This window comes from Carex rostrata, chromosome 16, assembly GCF_964058835.1.
Source record: "Carex rostrata chromosome 16, lpCarRost1.2, whole genome shotgun sequence".
NCBI classification, from domain to species: Eukaryota; Viridiplantae; Streptophyta; class Magnoliopsida; order Poales; family Cyperaceae; genus Carex; species Carex rostrata.
This window is the reverse complement of record NC_135933.1, coordinates 6,970,921-6,992,153: the sequence shown is the minus strand read 5'-3', so window position 1 is coordinate 6,992,153 and position 21,233 is coordinate 6,970,921. Positions and strand designations below refer to the sequence as shown.

Below are 21,233 nucleotides of genomic sequence, written 5' to 3'. Positions count from 1 at the left end.
ACAAAAGGGCATTATGGTAATTTTGGCAACTTCGGGGGTATTTCGGTCTTTTTGCGAACCTCCTCGAATGCCTATAAATAGAGGGGCATAGGTGAAAGAGAAAACTCACTAATTCACGTGTTAATCTGATTACTTCGTTAATTGGAATTTCTCTCTTTCTCGGTTTACGGTTTTTCAGATCGGTGAATAGTGTTTTACCGAATTTCGCGACATTTCGGTTTTGCTTATTAGTGAATCTGATTAACCGAAAGTTTGTGAATAGTGTTATTACACCTTTTTGGTGAATAGTGTTTTTGCTGTATACCGCGGTTTATAGTATTTCTGGCAAAAGAAATAAACCGCTCTCTGGTTAATCCTGGTGGATAACCAATACAGGTATCACACGTGTGATACTCCGAGTCGATTTCATCCCTGGTGTAGCTCTTCTCGCTCGGTCTGCATTCCAACTGTGATTTGGAAACAAGGTATAAATTGTTATATTAATCTATTTAATTGATAAATAGATTTAAAGCTTTAGAAAATCAATTATGGAGTAGATCTGTAAATAGGATTAAACGGATCTTCTTGATTCATTTAATCCGTAGCTTAAGTTAGATGTAAAAATTTTGTTTTACTCTTTCCGCACCTTAAGCAAATAAATGAGTTTGAACCGTCAAAACCCCAACATACTTAATCAATGGGTTTGAACCGTCAAAACCCAACACATGCCACAGACTAACCTGTCCCTGACTACCAGGTTCTACCGTAATGCTCAATTGACTTAGCTGTTCTTTCTGAGTGATGGCTTGCCAAAAGGAGGAGTAAGGCATTGGATGAGGGGAATCGTAGTATTTTGCCTTAACCACATCCTTCCACAAGCTATGATATGTGGGATCTTTAAATCTCCACAACCATTTGATCAGCAAAGACCAATTCATTTGTTGTATATCTAAAATTCCCATACCCCCAAATTTCTTTTTCATACACATAGTAGGCCAGTTACACAGTGCATACTTTTTTTGGTACTAGTTCCTTGCCACACAAAAGACCTCCTAATTTTATCTATTTGTTTAAGAACAGTTTTAGGTATCTGGTATAGGGACATAGCATACAGGGGTACTGCTGACAGGACAGCATTGACCAGTGTCAATCTACCCCCCAGAGATAAAAGCCGACCTTTCCAATTTTGCAATTTATTAGTAATTTTGTCAACAATAAAGCCCCAGTTTAGGACTGAAAGTTTTTTGTTATGCAGAGGTACCCCAAGATATTTAAAAGGAAATTTAGAGAGTTGACAACTAAAAATATGGGCCAAGTCATTAGCAACATCTGGAGAGATATTAATGGGATACAGTTCAGATTTATCTAAATTCATTTGAATTCTTGACAACCCCTCAAACATGATCAAAGCCCACCATGCTGATGCAACACAATGTGGAGATGCTTGTAAAAATAAGATGGTGTCATCAGCATAATGACAGTTTGTTATAGCAGTATTGTTAAGGCACGGTGGACCTAAACCAGTAATCACTGAGTGTTGTCTACCTGATTTGAACATTTTACTTAAGGTATCAGCAGCTAAATTAAACAGGTATGGAGACAGAGGATCCCCTTGCCTAACTCCTCTTTTGCAAAAGAAATAAGGAGTTAGTTTGCCATTAATATTAATGCAAGAGTTAGAACTATATAACCAAAGTTTCATCCAAGCAACCCATTTAGGATTTTTTAAATAATGATAACATTCATCAAAATAATCCTTAAAAAACAAACATTTTATCAAAGTAGAAATTTTTAAATAGTGCTTCTGCAACATTTTATAAGATATGAAACATCAACTACGACAACGTTTATGCTACAAATAAAATATTTCAGGTTTAATGTTACATATTTAATTGTTCTTTTTAAACGCCACACACTTACAGATATAGCCAATAGTTTAGTCAATGAACGTGCGTATACGATAGCATTAAATAATCGTTATCAATTATCCAATTAAATCAATTCTCACCAATCCCTCGCCTTTAGCACTAACACCCAGGCAGTCAAACACACTCCATCCACAACTGGAACCAAAGACAAAGACACACTGATAGGAAGAAAGAGTGAGATCAGCCATGGCGGCGACTGAAAGCAGCTACCGAAGCAGAAATCTGATCAGAGAGGCGGTGGACACCATACAAGTGATCGATGCGCACGCGCACAATCTGGTAGAGGTCGAATCGGAGTTCCCTTTCCTCAGGTGCTTCTCTGAGGCTGAAGGAGAAGCTCTCTCTTTCGCTCCCCATTCTCTCTCTTTCAAGGTAATTAACTAATTATCGTTGAAAGAAGATGCTTTGTTCAAAACGGAAAGAATGTATTGGTCGGACCGGTGGGTTAACCGGTTCAACCGTTAGTTTTTCATACGGTTATACTATACATAAAAAATAATGTCTACATATATTTTGGTGAAAATTGATAGGCTATAAAAAAAAAATATGAGGTCATAGCATAAGTTATCTTTAGTTATGGCCAATTTAGTGAAATAAGCAATTAATCTAAACTGGTGTGCTGTTATATGGCATTAATTCAAATAACTATAAGGAGACTTTCATTTCAACTTATCAAAAAATATGAGATGATAGCATAATTTATCTTTAGTTATGGGCAATTTAGTGAAATAAGCAAATTAATCTAAACAGTGTGCTGTTATATGGCATTAATAGGTGATTGCAACAGATATAATGGCTAGATCTGCAGGTAGACTGAAAAGCACAAATTAGCTAGACCAGTTCATGGACATCCCATGACGGGTTTAACTCATAAGAAAGCTTACAAAATTAATAAGTCCTTATGTAACATGAATCCCCAGACTGGATAACTAATGGTGAACCAAAATGCAAAATATGGTACCAATGAATATAATCTTCTTGCTGGTGTACAACCAGCAAATATCACAGAATTTCAACATTGATTAATATTGAAGATTCAATGCAGTCCTCTGACTAGAAACATGCTTGTGTGCTTAATACTTACAGTACAAATCATAACGAACCATGCTTGTGTGCTACTTACCGTACAAATTTTGACAAACCATTATCTCACAAAACAGAAAAAAAAAAAACTTTGACTTGAGCATTTATCAAAGACCTTGAAAGCATTCATTATCAATCATATATATTAACAAAGGTAAACCAGCACAGCTTTAACATGATTAGCATCTCTTAGTTGTTTTGTTTGGATGTGGTGAGTTGTTGCCTGTGCTTGTGGAAATGCTTTTGCAGATGCTAAAACAACAAAGTTTTAACAATTTCACAAATGTCTTTGATTATTTGTATGCTATGGTCAATTTCAAATTTCATGAGAGAACAGAAGGGAAAAAATTCAAAAGAATATGATATGCGAAGAGAAAGGTCGAGGATCGATCTCAGTAACCTGTTGAGAACCGGTTTTTTTCAACTAACCGGTTCATCGGTTTTTATAAAAAACCCGGTCAATTAACTCGGTTTTAATTGGTTTGAGCTCATACACGGTCTTTTTAATTAACCAACCAGAATGAACCTCCAGTTCCGGTTTATTCCGATCGAACCGGCCGGTCCGGTTCTGATAACACTGAACAGTAGATAAAGTTTCTTTGAATTCGCTTGTAAATTATAAGAACATAGAGGGACAGAACTAGAAAATTGAGATGAATGGGGCTGGAAAATCTAGTGTAATGTAATTTCATTTTATAAGAAAGAGCTGAAATGTATTGTTGCATACAAAAATTACAAAATTTAAAGGACAAACTGCAATTTTAAAATTAAAGGGGGGCCTTAGCCCCCCTTTTCTCTCACTACCATCCGCCCTGAACATATATATCTTGTATGGTTAACTTTTCCATTTTCTAATGCCGCAAGGATACATAAAACACTTTTTTTTATCATGACGAAATATTATTTTATTTGGATGAAAACACAGAGAAGCCTGAGGGACATTGCTGAACTGTACAAATGTGAGCCATCACTAGATAAAGTGGAAGACCACAGAAAATCTGAAGGGTTGGTTTCTATCAGCTCAAAATGCTTTGGGGCTGCAAATATATCTGCAGTATTTATTGATGATGGCATTGTGTTCGACAAAATGCTTGACTGGCAGTCCCACAAGTCTTTTGTCCCTGTCGTTGGCAGGATATTGCGCATCGAGCATTTGGCTGAAACTATTCTCAATGAAGTCAGTAATCCTCCTTTATACTAATATATAATTTTCATGCGGGTGCCAGTCTTTATGTATTTACCCTTTCTGGCTCTGGGTTATTTGATTTCCTAAAAAAAAAAAAAAAAAAAAAAAACTAGTATTGCTAGTGTTACTATACCAATATGTCTATGGCCTGCTAATATAGCAATCCTCCGTGACTTTGCCTTCTGTAACTTTTGTTTTCTTTTTCCCCAGGAGAAATGCAGTGGATCGAAGGTGACTTTGGATTCATTCACTGAAGTTTTAGTGACCAAGATTAAATCATATCCTTTAAGTGAAACTAATGTAAAATTATTTTTTGTCAATCCCCAAATCATCTTTCTTTAGTTATTGTGTCTCCTGAACTTGATTATACAGTTACTGATAAAATAGTGGGCATGAAGAGCATAGCTGCTTATAGAAGTGGGTTGGAGATTGATCCATGTGTCTCTCAGATAGAAGCTGAGAAAGGCCTTCTTCAAGAGCTGAATGGTATACCATGGTGTTATTTAAATTATGCTTGACATTCTACTGAATAAAAAAAAAAAAAAAACAGCCCACAAGTACTGGAAATGATAAATAATTTAAATGTAATTTTAAAAAGAAGTAATGAAAAGAAAACCAGGCTTTTGACCTGTTGTATCGGCATGTGTCATAGCTGACAGGTTGATTTTATATATCAATATTTTCTGATGTACTTTTGCCCTTTCAGGTAGTAAGCCAATAAGGATAACAAATAAGAGCTTCATTGATTATATATTTACACGTAGTCTTGAAGTAGCCGTGTCCTTTGATCTGCCCTTGCAAATTCATACTGGGTAATATTTAAACTTCTTTCTTGTCTAGCTTAAATTTATGTAGTTACTTATATTGTGTCTGTGCTGTAATAATATTCAGATTTGGAGACAAGGACCTAGATTTGAGAAAGAGTAATCCTTTACATCTACGGACTATTTTAGAGGATAAGAGATTTGCCAAATCTAAAATTGTTCTACTACATGCGTCATATCCTTTCTCTAAGGAAGCATCATATCTTGCCTCAGTTTACAGCCAGGTCTATTAATAAAGCAATCCAATCTTTTATATCTTTTAATGGTTAATCTCATTGCTTGAGTTAATGACAACTCCATACTTATTGAAAAAAAAAATATATATATAGGTTTATCTCGATTTTGGATTGGCTATACCAAAGCTTAGTGTACAAGGGATGATCTCTTCTTTGAAGGAACTCCTAGAGCTAGCACCCACTAAGAAGGTACAATACTAATCAAATTTATCGATCAGCTTATTAGTTTTTTCTAAACTGCACAGCTTTTGGACAACGGAATAATTTAGGATTTAATAGCAAAATAGATTAGAACTGGCTGTCTTTAAAAATAATTTGCATTATATTCTTCCAACAAAATGCCAGAGACACTGACTTCGATTAAATCGAACTCCTGCGATTAAAATTTCTTAAAATTTACAATATCCATTCTTGAAAGCATATATTTTATCATATCCATTTTATTTAGGTGTTTAGTAACATCCATTTTATAGGTGATGTTCAGCACTGACGGGTATGCATTTCCTGAGACATTCTATCTTGGTATGTCAAAAATATTCAAGAAGCAATATCCTATATTTAATTTTTGTCTAATTCAAAAATATAAACTTATGGTTTACATGTATGTTTTTTAAATAATTATTTAACAGGTGCAAGAAGGTCAAGAGATGTGGTATTTACTGTATTATCAGATGCCTGTGGAGATGGTGACCTAACACTTCAAGAAGCCCTTGAAGCAGTTAAAGACATATTTAGAGAAAATGCATTGAGGTTGTACAAGCTAAACAGCATTGCTGGGTTGATAAATAGCGAAAACATTTTCCCACATAATATTGTTCCGAAGTATTTCAATGATAGCCAAAACGGAGAAGATGTGGTTTTTGTTCGCCTTATTTGGGTCGATGCCTCAGGTCAACATAGATGTCGAGTGAGTATACCAAGTAGAAGAAAGTCGACTTTTTATGCATATCTTCATTAAATTTGAATTTTATATGTTCATGTTTCCTGTATCTCAGGTTGTACCGGCCGGCCGGTTTTATGAGGAGGTTAAGACCAAAGGTGTAGGTCTTACTCATGCATCCATGGCTATGCTTTCCTTTATCGATGGACCTGCTGAAGGTACCAACCTAACTGCTGTTGGTGAGATTCGGCTTGTACCTGACATGACAACCATATCTAGGATTCCTTGGTAAAACCAACTTTCTCTCGCATTTTTACAACTTATTATCTCGAAAATATGAAGATCATTCAAATTGGGTACTAGTATCCAGTAGTGAAATCCTAATAAATTGTTTTTTGAAGGTTAGTGGCTTCAATCCTAATAAATTGTTTGGTTCAATCATCTCTCATATCCCTTTTATGGCTAGGTCACCCAAAGAAGAAATGGTATTGGCTGAGATGCATGTAAAGCCTGGAGAAGAATGGGAATACTGCCCTAGAAGTGCTTTGCTACGGGTCACCAAGTTCCTCCAAAAAGAGTTCAGCTTGGTAAGAAAATTTTATTGTATGGTGAATATGGTACATAAATAGACTAGTAATTTTATTTGATCTAATACAGAGTAAAGGGAAATAAGGCTTCGTCTTTTTTTTCTTATTTTTACATAATTGTAGGTCATGAATGCAGGATTTGAGAATGAATTTTACATTCTTAAGAAAATAACGAGGTATTCATATTGCAAACTTCCAATCACCTGACAGTTTTTTTTTTTTTTCCGTTGATATTTTTCGTTTTGTGTGGTAAATGGTTCTCATTTGAAATCTATATATATAGAAATGGAATAGAAGAGTGGGGCCCTTTTGACTTGGGCCCATACTGTTCCTCCTCATCATTCGACACTGCATCTTCTATCTTGCAGGAGGCATGTAGTTTTATTCAGTCTTTGAATATTTCAGTTGAACAGGTATGACTCTGCTTCCAATTTCTAGACTCGACGGATTACTATAGGTTGTGAGATTTAAATCAACACAACATAGGCTTCATTGCAAAACTGATTGTTAGTTGAGACTCAATTTGGTTGGATCAAGGATGAATCATCGCCTGATTGAGGGTTGATTAAGGCTAATTATAGATAAAATTCAACTTGGGTTAAATTAAGCTTAACTGAATTTACAACTGCAACTGAACTATGACTTGTGGATTAAGTACAAATTTACAGTATTTCACTTGCTGCATGCAGCATGCTTATGATGTGTTTCATTTAATTTTTATTTTGTCTCATGACAGTTGCATGCTGAGGCAGGAAAGGGGCAATTTGAATTTGCATTTAAGTACTTGCCGTGCAATTTAGCAGCTGACAACATTATTTATGCACGTGAGGTCATTAGATCAGTCGCAAGGAAGCATGGGTTATTAGCCACCTTCCTTCCGAAGTATGTCTTTTGAAATATATATTCCAATTTGCCTTTGTAGATATGAAGTACATTTTTCAGTTTGAATTAGCTTTCCTAATCTTATATAGTATTTTGTGTCTTGCATGTATTGTGTTCTAATATACATTTGACTTTAGATGCACCTTGTTTAACTTGTTATCCTTTTTATATGGAGCTTATTTTGGCGTACCTTATTAGGTTTAACTATTTGACAGAAAAAAAAAAAAAGTTTTTTGTTTTCAATTTCTAGAACCTCAGGCCATCTTCATATTTCTAAAAACCATGCAGAGTCTATCAATTTTTGTGAATTGTTAATATAAAAAATCACAAATGTTTTCAACAAGGCAAGGCCGCAAGGTCAATGAGCAATTATTGCAGATCAAACATACAATGTTGTGTTGTTGAAATATAAGTTACTAATAGACAATATGTCCATTACACCTTGTAGGTATTACTTGAATGATATGGGATCGGGTTCTCATGTTCACTTAAGCTTAAGTGATAATGGACAGAATGTCTTCATTGGATCTGAAAACGACCCAGAAACCCATTATGGGATGTCAAAGGTTGGTCAAAATTTTCTGGCTGGAGTGTACAACCATCTCCCTTCTATCTTAGCATTTACAGCTCCACTACCAAACAGGTAATTTGCAATTTATTTCATTTTTTATTTTATAAAAGTGGAGCAAAGTCCATCTGTTTCCATTAAACCAAGAAAGTTTTACAGATATTGGTACCTAATAGCTGGTACAGATTTAACAATTACAAAAAAACCCTAATGAGCTAACTAAATTTGAAATTTATTTCATTTCTCCTTGTAAGGGCCAGTTATAGTATAGATCCACGGTACTACAACTACAGAAATCCTAGTTTCAAACCAAGGATTTGGTTTCACACTGGTACTGGACCTGACTGGCTAGAAATGGGACCAGAATCACTATAATTCCACAAACAATTTTAAAGTAAAGGATAAGTTGGTTTTTCTTCCTTTCATAATCAGCATTGTATTTTCGTATCATTGTTGTTTTGGTTCGTAGTTATGATCGGATCAAGCCAGATACATGTAGTGGTGCTTACCACTGCTGGGGCAAAGAAAATAGAGAGGCTCCTTTACGTACTGCTTGCCCACCTGGGGTCCCATTGGAGCTGGTTAGCAATTTTGAAATCAAATCCTTTGATGGGTGCGCGAACCCACACTTGGGTCTGGTGTCTATACTAGCAGCCGGTATCGATGGCTTAAGGAGAGGCCTCACCTTACCTGAACCTATAGGTACGAGAAACTTTCATTTTGTTGAAACGTGAGTAATTTTTTGTGCCTCTGTTTTGATAAATGGAATGTTAGCAGTTCATGTCATGTCAGGATGGATTTGGATGTCTCCTGGATTTGTCTCCCGTTGGAAAATATTTTTGGAGTAGTTTTGATTTTGTCTATAGTTGACTAATAATTAGTAGATAAAATATAACAAAATATTCAAATATCCCATATAAAAACCAGCATATATGTGTTATGTTGGATGTAAGTATGTGGATAACTGGATATAGTTACATACTTACATGTCTATTATATAAAGTGGAAAATCAGAAAAATGAGTTGTATTGATTTTTTTGTTCTCTTGGGCTTATATATGCGTTATATTTTCATTCATAACTCTACAATTCTCTATAATTTCTATCTTACCCAAAGGACCCTATAGTCCTATAAAATGCATAAACATACATAAATCTCAACATATAAGAAGCCATGTCAGGTGATGTCTCTTCAGGCTAGGTCTTGATATGACCCCATTCACATCTTCTCCGCATTTGGTATGGTTGCTTGAGAATTATATTTGATTTTTTTGCTATTTCTTTGAACAGAGACATACCCATTAGATCAGAGTGCAAACCTTAAAAGGTTGCCGAAGGATTTAGGAGAAGCTGTGTCTGCACTTGAGGGAGACGATATATTTAAGGAGTTTATTGGTGAAAAGCTCGTCACAGCTATCATTGCCATCAGAAAGGTATGATATTATACTTGTATGTATTTATGAGATTGAGAAGGTTAATTTTGCATATCTATTGTGCTGCAAATGATGGTTTGAGCTGCATTGGTCCACTAGCTGATGGCATAATGAATTATCTGTAGTAATCTTTAAATAATAACAAGGCATTTGGTAGGTGGGTGATATTAAAATAATTTCATGAATACAATGGAAAACATACTTAGAGATAGTAATGAGCTGGGTCTGGTTATCTTTAGGTTTGGATTGGTTTTTGTTGAGATTTATGTTATGTTTATGCATTTATAGAAACTATAGGCATCTTTTGGTAATAAAAGATTATAGAGATTTGACACCATATGTAAAATGTAACGCCTATATAGACACAAAGAGAGCAATGGAAAAATCACAATTCATTTTTTAGAACTATTTTCTATTTTTTCAGTTGGTATCAGAGCTAATTTTTTGAAACTCTAAAAAAAATATATATATATATATACTGTAGTGCTACAGTAACCGCGCAGACTAAGGCAGAGAAGGCCATCGCTGACCATGCTGACCTCCGCCCCACTGTCGTCGGTCAGCCCAGCCTCCACCTAGGCCGTCACTGGTTGGCGCGGCCGCCTAGGATGCTGCTGGCCGGCCCCGCCTCCGCCTAGGTCTGTTCTGCCTTTGTCCAGATCTGCTGCCTAGCATCAGATCTGCCTTTCACTAGCCGCCGCCTAGCACCAGATCTGTTCCTCTCGGCCGAGCACTGTAGCTCCGCCCTTAGACCACCAGCCACCGCTCTCTTTTCTTTCTTCTTCTTCTTTGGCCGTTTCTCCTTCTTCTAGACCGAACCAAGGTAAGGTTGATCTTTGTTGCTTGATTTGGCCGGCATGGGAGGCCTAAATCCCACGATACCTGAGAAGCGGGTTTTGGTTCGGGTTTGAGCTTGAGTCTTGATGTGCTAAATCAAGATCGGGTTAAAAGAAAAAAGAAAGAAAGGGGGGAGATAATGTAGATCCATTCTGGGTGCGAGATCGGGTCTAAAAGAGTAGGAGGGATTCGGACTAAGATCGATATGTGAGGCGTAGATCTGAGTCGGATCAATGTCAGGTGAGGAGATCGGGAATGAGGTGACCGGAAATGCGTTCGCAAAGGTTTGTGCGAAGCTGACCCCTGATGAGATGGCTATCATGGTGCGAGCGTTGGCCATGTACCAAGCTCCTGTTGAGAGCAAGCCGAAGCCAGTTAAGTTGGATCTTCAATCTGTGGAGATAAAACTAGATGGGCCAGCCTCATATTTGAGCTGGTCGCGTCGGGTTAAAAGGTATCTAGAAGGAAAGAACCTGGATGGGTATATCACAGGTGAGATGGTAGTGCCAGCAAAGGGCTCGGTTGGGTACAGCGAGTGGAGGTCCACAAATAGTCTGCTGCACACTTTGCTCCTAAACTCGATAGGTGCATCTATTGCCAAGACGGTTGATGGCATAGAGGCCGTGAGTGATGTTTAGGGGAAGTTGATGGGGATCTATGCAGGGATCGACAACAATATGAGAGTGTTCCAAATCGAGAGGGAGATAGAGGAGGTAGCACAGAGAGGTAGGTCGATTCAGGAGTATACTGCAGATCTAGAGCGACTGTGGGCAGATTATGACCATTTCTCTCCTGTTGAGGGCTGTATGGATCCAAATTGCAAGAAGGGTGTGAGAGATGTCCAGAGGAGGACTATGCACTTTCTGAGGCATCTGGACTCAGCATTTGAGTAGAGGAGTGCAGTGTTGCTTGCTCAGTCGAAGATTCCTTCACTGGATGAGGCGATCTCTGCGATGATACAGGAAGAGAGCCGTATAGGATTACAGGTTGGGACAGGAGGACTTCCAGGAGTGAAGTCAGCACTAGCGGCTTCCAACTCAGGTAACACAGGGTACAGGGGCGAGACTCGACAGTGCTACAACTGTGGTGAGGTAGGTCACCTGAAGCAGGCTTGCCCTAAGCCACCAAAGGAGAGAGATACAGGTGGGAGGGGGCAGTCTGGGAGTCGTGGTCGTGGTCATGGAGGTCAGAGGAGTGGAAAAGGAGGCAACCGGGCACATCTGATGGTTGCGGAGGAGGAAGAAGCTGGTGGGGGTCTTACAGCAGAGGATCAGGCACTCGTGGAGGCCTATTCTCAGGCACTTAAGAACAAGAAGAAACTGACAGTTGATGATGCGTGTCTACCTCTTCTTCAGCCAGGGGTAACTTTGTTTCTCTTGCCTACTCAGCCACAGGTAGTTGTGATACACTTGCTCTAGCTTCTATACCCACTAGATCACCAGATTGGATAGTCGACTCTGGTGCATCTCGCCATGTGACTGGTGCTGCTGGGGAGTTTTCTTCATGTACTCGCCTAGCAGTTCCAGAGAGCATTCAAACTGCCAATGGTACGGCTCATCCCGTAGTTGGTAAGGGTACTGTGAAATGTACCAATACTTTGACTCTGTCTAATGTCTTGTATGCTCCTTTTTTTCCTGTGAATCTCTTATCCATAAGTGACATTATATCACAACTAAAATGTGTTGTTTTGTTTGATATTCCTAAGGTGATTTTTCAAGAGAAGGGGACCGACAGGCTGCTTGGGACTGACACGTGGCATAGCGGGCTGTGGTACATGGATAAGGAGAGTATGGACTCAGCCCTCTCATCCATCGTAGAGAAAGTTGGAGGAGTTGAGAGGAGTGTGGAGGACTTACTGCTGCTCTATCATAGACGCTTAGGTCATCCTTCATTTCCTGTTTCGAGTAGGTTGTATCCGCCTTTGTTTGAAAAAGACTAATAAGGAAAAACCGGTGTGTGATGCATGTGAGTTAGGCAAGCATACTAGGAGCTCTTATGCTAGTTCTGCTAGTAGGAGTTCTTGTGTATTTGATTTGATTCACTCTGATATATGGGGACCTTGTCCCACAACTACTTTGAATGGGTTAGATATTTTGTTTCTTTCATTGATTGATTTTCTCGTGTGACTTGGCTTTACTTAATGAAGAACAAAAGTGATGTGCTTGCTTGTTTCAAAGATTTCCACAAAATGGTTCAGACTCAATACGATGCAATGGTGAAGGTATTGAGGTCTTACAATGGTACACCAATAGAGCATTTGGGGAGTACTTGTCATCTCAAGGGATACAGCTTCAGACCACGTGTCTGTACACACCAGAGCAGAATGGGGTAGCAGAACGGAAGAACATGCATCTCCTTGAGGTAACTCGAAGTATGATGATCTCGATGAATGTCCCAAAGTACTTATGGGGGCAAGCAGTTCTGACAGCAGCCCAATTGATCAACAGGGTTCCCTCGCGGGTATTGGATTGGAAGTCTCCGATTGAGATGCTGAAAGGTAAGAATGGAGATATTCTTTCTCTTGAAACCTTTGGATGTGTGTGCTTCTTGTAGGACAACAGATCGAATGTGGGAAAACTAAATTCAAGGGTTGTGAAATGTATCTTTGTTGGGTACTCGGGGACTCAAAAGGGGTATGTGTGCTGGAGCCCTGTGAAGAAGAGACTATTTGTGAGTATGGATGTGACATTCTGAGAGCTCGAACCATACTACTCAGAGGCGGCATCACCCTTTGGAGACTCGCTTGATACAGGAGGTATGAGGCGAGAGGGGGAGAGTAGTAGTGATGGTGAGAGGAAAATGGTGAGTGTGGGTGGTGTTGGTTGGCCAGTTATTGAGAATTCGGATATGGTTGAGCCAGAAAAGGAGGATTCGGCTGTGGTTGAGCTGGAAGTTGAGAGAAATGAGCCCAAAGGTAGTAGAACTCAGGCTCAGGGGGAGTCCAGATATAGTAAGGTGTATGTCAGGAGAATAAAGCAGACTGAAGGAGCCGTGCCTACAGTACCACCAGTGCCAAGTCCCTTGTCCCTGCCTACCCCGACTCTTGAGACACCTACACTGTCACACCCTAAACCAGGAATTCTGGAATAAGGTGTGATCAACCTCGCCTCGTGCTTAATTAATCATTAAGCACGCAAGGCTAATCATAAACATAATAATAAATCAAACAGCAGCGGAAGCATAAAATAAAGTATCAAGCATCAGTCACATAGCAAATAAATAAACATACACATACACATCTTAAAGTTCGATCGATCTCGAATCCAAAATAACATCAACTATAGAAGGGGATACATGATCTATTGAGCCCGTATATATAAGACAAGAAATACGGGACTTGTAAACCTAATCAAAAGTCTAACTCTATCTAATCAAGCGGTGTGGCCCTCGGGAACAGCTCCTGCTGCGGATCGCCAGATGTTGTACCTAAAACCCACGAAACAACTTGTGGGTGAGCGACTAATCGCCCAGTATGTGACCAAGAATTATCCCCTCATGGTTCCTCTACGGTCAAAGCACTTTTATTTATAAATCGCGTTCAGTTATGAATGTAATTCAAAATATGCACTAGTGTGAACCTATATCAATATCCAATAGAATTTACAATACTTTTAAATGATGTCATGATGCGGTTAATCTATTATGCCAACATGCAAATAAACTCAAAGTCAAAATACAATATCGGATAAAATTCAAGTCGGAATCCAGTACTCCTAACATTGTGTGCCCCAAATAATAATAATAATAATAATACGGATTAAGTAAATCACCCCGTGCCGTGCCAATAGGATCAAAAGATCCAACCAATATAATCCAAGGACTGTGTTCATAGGTACAATGATACACGTTGCCTAATGACATAGAGCATTGCCCACAAGTTATACAACACACTAGTAGATGGTTATATCAAAATCCGGTGTGTCATCTCACCTAACGATTCATCACCCAAACATATAAAATAGGAGAAATCATACAATGCATGTCGTAAAATTGTTAATCTCTTCCCTCATGAGCAGGAGAGAACTCATCCGGCCCCGTGCATCAAGGCTCGCCGGCCTTATGCATCGCACATCATTCCACAAAGCCCGCATTGGGCCTTTGGAACTTCCGTTCTAGGCAAAGTAGCTCCTAATGTAGGGAAGGAATAAATCCCGAATCGTCCGTGCCTCAGGGCTCGCATCTGGCCTGCACGTAATGTTAAAATGAATCGAAAAAGATATATAATCAAAGTTTATACATATAATATAAATCCTAAACCCATCCGAGAGTCAAGTGACGCTCGGCTCAGTGGCTGTCGGGCCGTCCTATGCCAAGTGACACTAAGACAGAACGAAATCACTCGGCTCTGCTCAGCTCTCACCAATGCATGCGTATGCACGTAAAATAATAATAACATATCGTCTTCCACGAGAAGAAGACAAACTAATAACCTAATATTCTAATAATACATATATATAATATTATTTAATTATTCTACTCCTAAAATACAGTAAATTCGAGTTTTTCAGGGTTATGCAATTCTACTTATAGTGCAGAAATGATAAACATGCTCTACAGTTTTAATGCAACTACTTAAAAATAAAGTGCAGATGTCAGGTCAGATGGATCGACTGGTAAGAGTACGCCCACGAAAGAAATAATTCAGATATCTCACACCTGTAGGGCTGGAGTCTCTGTGGCTAACCCTCAGCGAAGTCAGCATGCTCCGCGTGTGCTCTGAACTGCGGGTCAGTCGGATCAGCCCAATGATCGGGCTCATACGGGATATGCTGATCTGAAATTACATAATTATAACTAATTAAGATCTACTCTAAATTATTCTAACCTTCGCCCCAATTAATGTGTAAGTCAAATTCTCGATTATTTCGATTTTATAAAATTTACCAATTCAATCAGTCTGACTGAACTGGTTAGTCAAATATTAATTATTTACTTTGATCTAAATTAATCTAATTTAATTTTAAAATAATTTATATTTTTAATAATTTAATTTGAAGATAAATTGCTTGTAAAAATTCTAATGTCGAAATATTCGCAAAAATAATCATTTGTTAGTTACGGTAATTTTAAACGTGTCTTACCTAGGGGTGAAAACGGAGCGGATACGGAGCGGATAATGCTAATACCATATCCGCATCTGTCGGATAATGAGTGGATACGGATACGGATACGGATAGTAAACGGATATCAAAATTCAAAACCAAATCCGCCTTAAACGGATACGGATACGGAACGGATAGTCCACGGATACGGATTCGAATACGGATATAAAACGAATAATGGTCGGATAATTAAGATATATGAACTTCTAAAATACAAATATTAATTAAAACATTAAATATAAATATTAATGAACTTATAAGAGATGAAAGATAATCTATTCATATAATATATATATATCAAATAAGTGTATGGTAACAAAAGATGTTGTGGTGTAGTGGTTTGAAGCTTGGTCTTAAGGCATTGAGATGGGAGGACATGGGTTCAAATCCCACCTATAGCAAATATTTATTCCTCTTTTATATGGGTTTGGCCAAATTATCCGAATCCGGATATCCGCTCCGTTTAGGACTCCGAATCCGTATCCGTATCCGTATCCGGATCTTTTATGGATTTCCGAAAATTATCCGAATCCGTATCCGGGAATTATCCGAATCCGAATTATCCGGATTCGGATTATATCCGGATACGGAGCGGATATCCGCCGGATAATCCGGCTCCGTTTTCACCCCTAGTCTTACCTATTAATATATCATAATTACTTATCTATTTGATTTATTTTAGCTTTACTCTAATTATTTTAAATCGGTCGAAATGCGATTTCAAAAGTTAACTTATGATTAAAAATTCCTAATGCTACTATTTTTATAAACATGCATAAATTATGTAATTATTACTAAACTAATAAGTATTAAAATATACTTTTAGTTATATTATAATTTAGATACGTAAATTAGTCTTACAAAATTTTAGAGAATAAATGTTTATCTATTTTACGTGTTTTTCTAATTATTTCTAAATCGAGCAATTTGTTATTTTATAACTAATCTAATTCTACGTGTAATTAGTCGTTTCGAATCTAAGTCAAAAATAAATATTTTTCGTTGCTAATTAATTGTCCTTTATTAATTAGCAACGAGTTTTTGTACAAGTTCGAAAATGTTTAAAAGAAATATTTTAATTTAAAAACTTATTATGAAACTTTTATTTTATTTTAAATGTGTTGGTAGTGTTTTAGTTTGGTTTGTTTCAGGATCATACAGGTGTCTAATCGAGTTATTTTAGTATCTGCTCAAATTATGTTATGAGCTATCATTGAGGCATCAAGACCTTGGACAGTATAATCATTTCCCGAGCTATTTAGGTTTACTTAAGCGTCCGATTTTATTCGATTCCTTATTTAAAACCTAAATTTTAAAGCCGCATTTTATCCGACAATTATGCATCTTGGCTTTTAAACCAAATTCCATAATTTTATTTCACATGTCAATCAAAGCCCACTTAATTTATTTCCAAGGCTTATAAAAATACAAGCCCAATTCACTCATGGCCCAATCATAATAATTCACATGCATGGCCGGCCATAGCCTCAAATAAACTACATCTTACAAATTGGCCCCTTACATTTATACAACTCACATAAAGCCTTATATTTTACAATTCAGACCCCCAATAAAATTTATTTTGCAATAGGGTCCCTGCCAGTTCAATATTTTGGTAAAACATACGAAACCAGACAGTCACAGTACCAATTTCGAATAATTAGCACAACATCCCCAATTCAACAATGCACATGACAAGGCATCACAAGGCAGTAGCAAGGCACAAGCCAAGCAACACAACACACAGACAAGGCAGCAACAAGGCACAAGACAGCACAGCCCCCAGGTCAGAACTTTGCCGAGAAAATCAACAACTCGAGCAAAGGACAAAACTCCGATCATATAAACGAGCATTTTAGAATTTACCATGATTAGAGCTAGCACGAGATGGAGGCAACTAGAACGGCTGGTTCCAAGGAACGTCACCTAGCCTCACAGTCATCAAGAATTCAAACACCGGGTTTTTAACGGCAAGCGCCAAGAATCAACGAGCACAAGGTGACAGATAGCCAAAGGAACACAACCCCAAAACCCTCGGGTCTCAAGAGCTCACAGAAAAATGGAAGGAGCAAGAGGGAGTAGTCTCAACTCATGAGCGAAAGAGAACCAGGGAAACCAAAGAGAGAGACAGAGGGAGTCTATATACTCGGAAAGGAGAGAACCACACGCAATAGGCAGTACGGTCGGCTGATGACGGAAAGACAGTGGCTACTTTCGCTGTTTCCCATTAACTTCGACGGGACAACGAGAGAGAAAGAGAGCGGGGAAATCAAACCAACAGCATCGCCTCCATTTCCTTCTCTTTGAAGGAACGAAAAAGAGAAAGAGAGAGTCGGTGGGGTCCGGGGATCAGTCACAGAGGAAGGTGATGGGGTTTGGGAGGCAACGAAATAGAAGGAGAGGAGGAGGTCGCGTGGACATGAGAGAATCTCACGAATGATTATAAAATTATTATAGGTTCTATACTTTATTTTATTTTTAAATCTCAATTTTTTTTTAATGTACAAAATTTTCATAATTCATTTATATTTTGAAATTTTAGATTCGTTTTAATCAATCAGATTTAATCTGAACGATTGTTAATTAAATTAAAAAAAAATATTTAGGTGTAATGATCGATTTAGCAAATTAATCCACTTTTAAAATTTCGGAATATAACATACACTATCCACCTCAGACCCAGAATACACAGGTGATATGATTCCTCTCTCTACTCCTCCCACTCCCCTACCAGTAAGGCGGACTGTTCACAAGAATACGGGCATTCCTCCTGACCGATATGGTTTCCCACATAATATTGCTCAGTTTATCTCTTACTCACACATATCACATGTACATGGAGCATTCATTGCATCATTAGACACTGTCTCTATCCCTAAGTGTTGGCAAGTTGCTAAGGGAGATCCGAAATGGAAAGCAGCCATGCTAGAAGAGCCCGGGGCCCTCGAAAAGAACAAAACCTGGGAGCTTGTGTCACTACCACCAGGCAGAAGGCTGTTGGATGCAAGTGGGTCTTCACAGTGAAGCAGAATCCAGAGGGTCTAGTTGAGCGCTACAAGGCTCGGTTGGTAGCGAAATGGTACAGTCAGACCTATGGCATTGACTATGATGAGACCTTTGCACCCGTGATGAAAATGAGCACAGTGAGGACACTGGTTTCCATGGCAGCGAATGGGGGATGGAAGTTACACCAACTCGATGTGAAGAATGCATTTCTTCATGGTGATTTGTTGGAGGATGTGTATATGGAGGTTCTATCAGGGTTTCGCACAAATCAGGCAGTAGGTAACGTGTGCAGGCTCAAGAAGTTGCTTTTTGGGTTGAAGTAGTCTCCTCGGGCCTGGTTTGATAGATTCAGGAAGGCTATGGTAGGCATGGGCTATCAGCAGATCAATGCCGATCACACGGTATTTTTTTGACAACATGGTGGTCACATTACTATGCTGGTTGTGTATGTCAATGATATAATCATTACCGGGGATGATGAGGGAGAAATTGCATAGTTAAAGGCAAAATTGGGGAAGGAATTCAAGGTAAAGGATTTGTGACAGTTTAGGTACTTTTTTGGGATTGAGGTGGTTTGTGGAGCGGAGGGGGATTGTTCTATCCCAAAGGAAGTATGTCCTAGACTTGCTCATAGAAACAGGCATGTTGGGATGCAAGTCTGCAGCTTCTCCAATTGATGTGAAAGCCAAGACGAGTGCAGAGGCAGGAGAACAGATTGATCGTGAGAAGTACCAGAGACTGGTAGACAGATTGATCTATTTGAGTCATACTCATTCCGATATCTCATTTGCAGTGAGCGTGGTGAGTCGCTACATGCATGACCCTAGGAAGGGCCATATGGACGCAGTGTATCACATTCTGAGGTACCTAAAGAGTGCACCAAGGAAGGACTTGATCTTCAGGCAGAATGGGCACATGAACATTGAGGGCTATTGTGACTCTGACTGGGCTAGTTGCTTTGATGACAGGAAGTCCACATCGGGCGACTGCATGTTTGTAGGGGGTAACTTGGTCTCTTGGAAGATCAAGAAGCAGCCGATTGTTGCGAGATCAATGGTAGAAGCTGAGTATAGGGCCAAGGCATTGGGAGTTGCTAAGATGTTGTGGTTGAAGGGATTATTGGAAGAGCTCAAGGTGAATCACGGAGCTCAAATGAAGTTCTGGTGCGATAGCAAGTCAGCGATCAGCATTGCCAACAATCCTGTGCAGCATGACAGAACCAAGTATGTGGAGATTGATAGGTTCTTCATAAAGGAAAAGTTGGAAAGTGGACTATTGGAGCTGAGTCACGTAGCTACTGGAGATCAAGTAGCTGACTGCCTCACGAAAGAACTTAGCTCAATAGATCTAGTTAGGTTATGTGACAAGATGGGTTTGATGGATATCTTTTGCCCATTTTGAGGGGGAGTATTGAGATTTATGTTATGTTTATGAATTTATAGAAACTATAGACATCTTTTGGTAAGAAAATATAGATATTTGATACCATATGTAAAATATAATGTCTATATAGGCACAAAGAGAGCAATGGAAAAAATCACAATTTATTTTTTAGAACCATTTTCTATTTTTTCAGTGTTTTGTCCTGTCAGTTGCCAGGTTAAAATAGATTCCAAATCCATCTTACTTTCTTAGTTTTCGGGTACTTCCAACTGGTGAATTTGGGAAAATGCAAGAAAGAATTACGATCAACAAAAATTTATTAAACAATACTTCCTCAGCAATTTAATAAACTGTGCTATTTGATATAAACTACAAATAATAGTTATAAGTCAATGGCAAGTAACTTAATTTATGTATACACCCGCTGCATGGGTGTTTGTCAGGTCAGCTGTGTATGAAAAGGCAAGAATTACCTTTGCGTGATCCTGAGTGTATACAAAATAGCATTGTATACAACCAAAGCTCGGTAGCAGGTTCTCTGATTTAGGATCTGATTAACTGTTTTGTTATTGTATATATTTCAGGCCGAGATTGACTATTATACGAAGAACCCAGAAGCATACAAAGATCTAATTTATCGCTATTAGGCTCAGATGCTTTTTTTGTTCACAAATGCTTCAGTCGATGCATGCAACGTTTTGTGAATTACAGTATACTAGCCGCGGGCCTCGCGTTGCTTCGGCAGCGGTTGTCAAGCCTTATGGAGAAGCTTTTAGAGATTTTGATCAAGTATATAAGAAGAATAACATGATAAAGAAGTATATAGAGAAAAGGTAGAACAAAAAAGTACATGAAATTATACAGAAGTTATAGTTTAGTTATATTAGAATCTTGTATTACATCATTGTTATATTCTCTTGTTATTGCTTGAGGTGATTCCTATTACCCATAGAGGACTGAAACTCTGTCAAATTGAAAAATTGCTATAGCATGCCTATAGCATTTTTATTGTTGGGATGTATATCCAACGTGAAGCTAAAAAGAGAAATAAGTCAAGATACTAAAAAGAGAACTGAAGATACTGACAAAGACTGCACTCAAATGTGCATACTGAGTCAGATAAGCACTTTGTCTCACTGACAACAACATTGTTATTGATACAAATTGATACAATAATAGAACCAGTGAGCTACTAAGTCACTTCAGAAAACAAAAAAACAAAAAAAAAACAAAAAAAAACAAAAAAACAAAAAAAAAAAAAAACTGAAGAAGAAAGAAAGATAGTATCTATCTCTGTACATGTAGACAGAGGCAAGAAGA

General features: G+C 38.2%; 1 protein-coding gene across 4 annotated transcripts; it reads left to right on the top strand.

The window, feature by feature from the left end:
• The first annotated feature begins 1,978 nt into the window (after nt 1–1,978).
• On the top strand, nt 1,979–20,860 carry LOC144567201 (protein fluG-like). Of its 4 annotated transcripts, none has more exons than XM_078317275.1 (18): nt 1,979–2,279; nt 3,916–4,167; nt 4,387–4,455; nt 4,548–4,662; nt 4,883–4,988; nt 5,068–5,224; nt 5,330–5,425; nt 5,710–5,758; nt 5,866–6,143; nt 6,232–6,404; nt 6,583–6,703; nt 6,827–6,879; nt 6,987–7,116; nt 7,440–7,585; nt 8,034–8,228; nt 8,623–8,855; nt 9,443–9,585; nt 12,128–12,527. In XM_078317275.1, exons 1-18 carry the CDS (start codon nt 2,094–2,096, stop codon nt 12,359–12,361), a joined length of 2,736 nt encoding a protein of 911 aa, XP_078173401.1. In that variant the 5' UTR covers nt 1,979–2,093; the 3' UTR covers nt 12,362–12,527. The 4 variants fall into 4 exon arrangements, 3 of the variants coding, with proteins under 3 accessions (XP_078173401.1, XP_078173402.1, XP_078173403.1); XR_013515365.1 differs by lacking the exon at nt 12,128–12,527 and adding an exon at nt 20,498–20,860 and having other exon boundaries at nt 1,980–2,279; nt 8,623–8,883; XM_078317276.1 differs by lacking the exon at nt 12,128–12,527 and adding an exon at nt 20,498–20,860 and having other exon boundaries at nt 1,980–2,279.
• The last annotated feature ends 373 nt before the right edge of the window (nt 20,861–21,233 follow it).

What these genes read in the sequence shown, in the direction of transcription:
- LOC144567201 (XM_078317275.1), top strand. Translation starts at nt 2,094, where the DNA reads ATGGCGGCGACTGAAAGCAGCTACCGAAGCAGAAATCTGATCAGAGAG. An exon ending in CCCATTCTCTCTCTTTCAAG is followed by an intron (nt 2,280 to 3,915) that starts GTAATTAACTAA and finishes ATGAAAACACAG; the next exon opens with AGAAGCCTGAGGGACATTGC. An exon ending in CTATCATTGCCATCAGAAAG is followed by an intron (nt 9,586 to 12,127) that starts GTATGATATTAT and finishes GATATTCCTAAG; the next exon opens with GTGATTTTTCAAGAGAAGGG.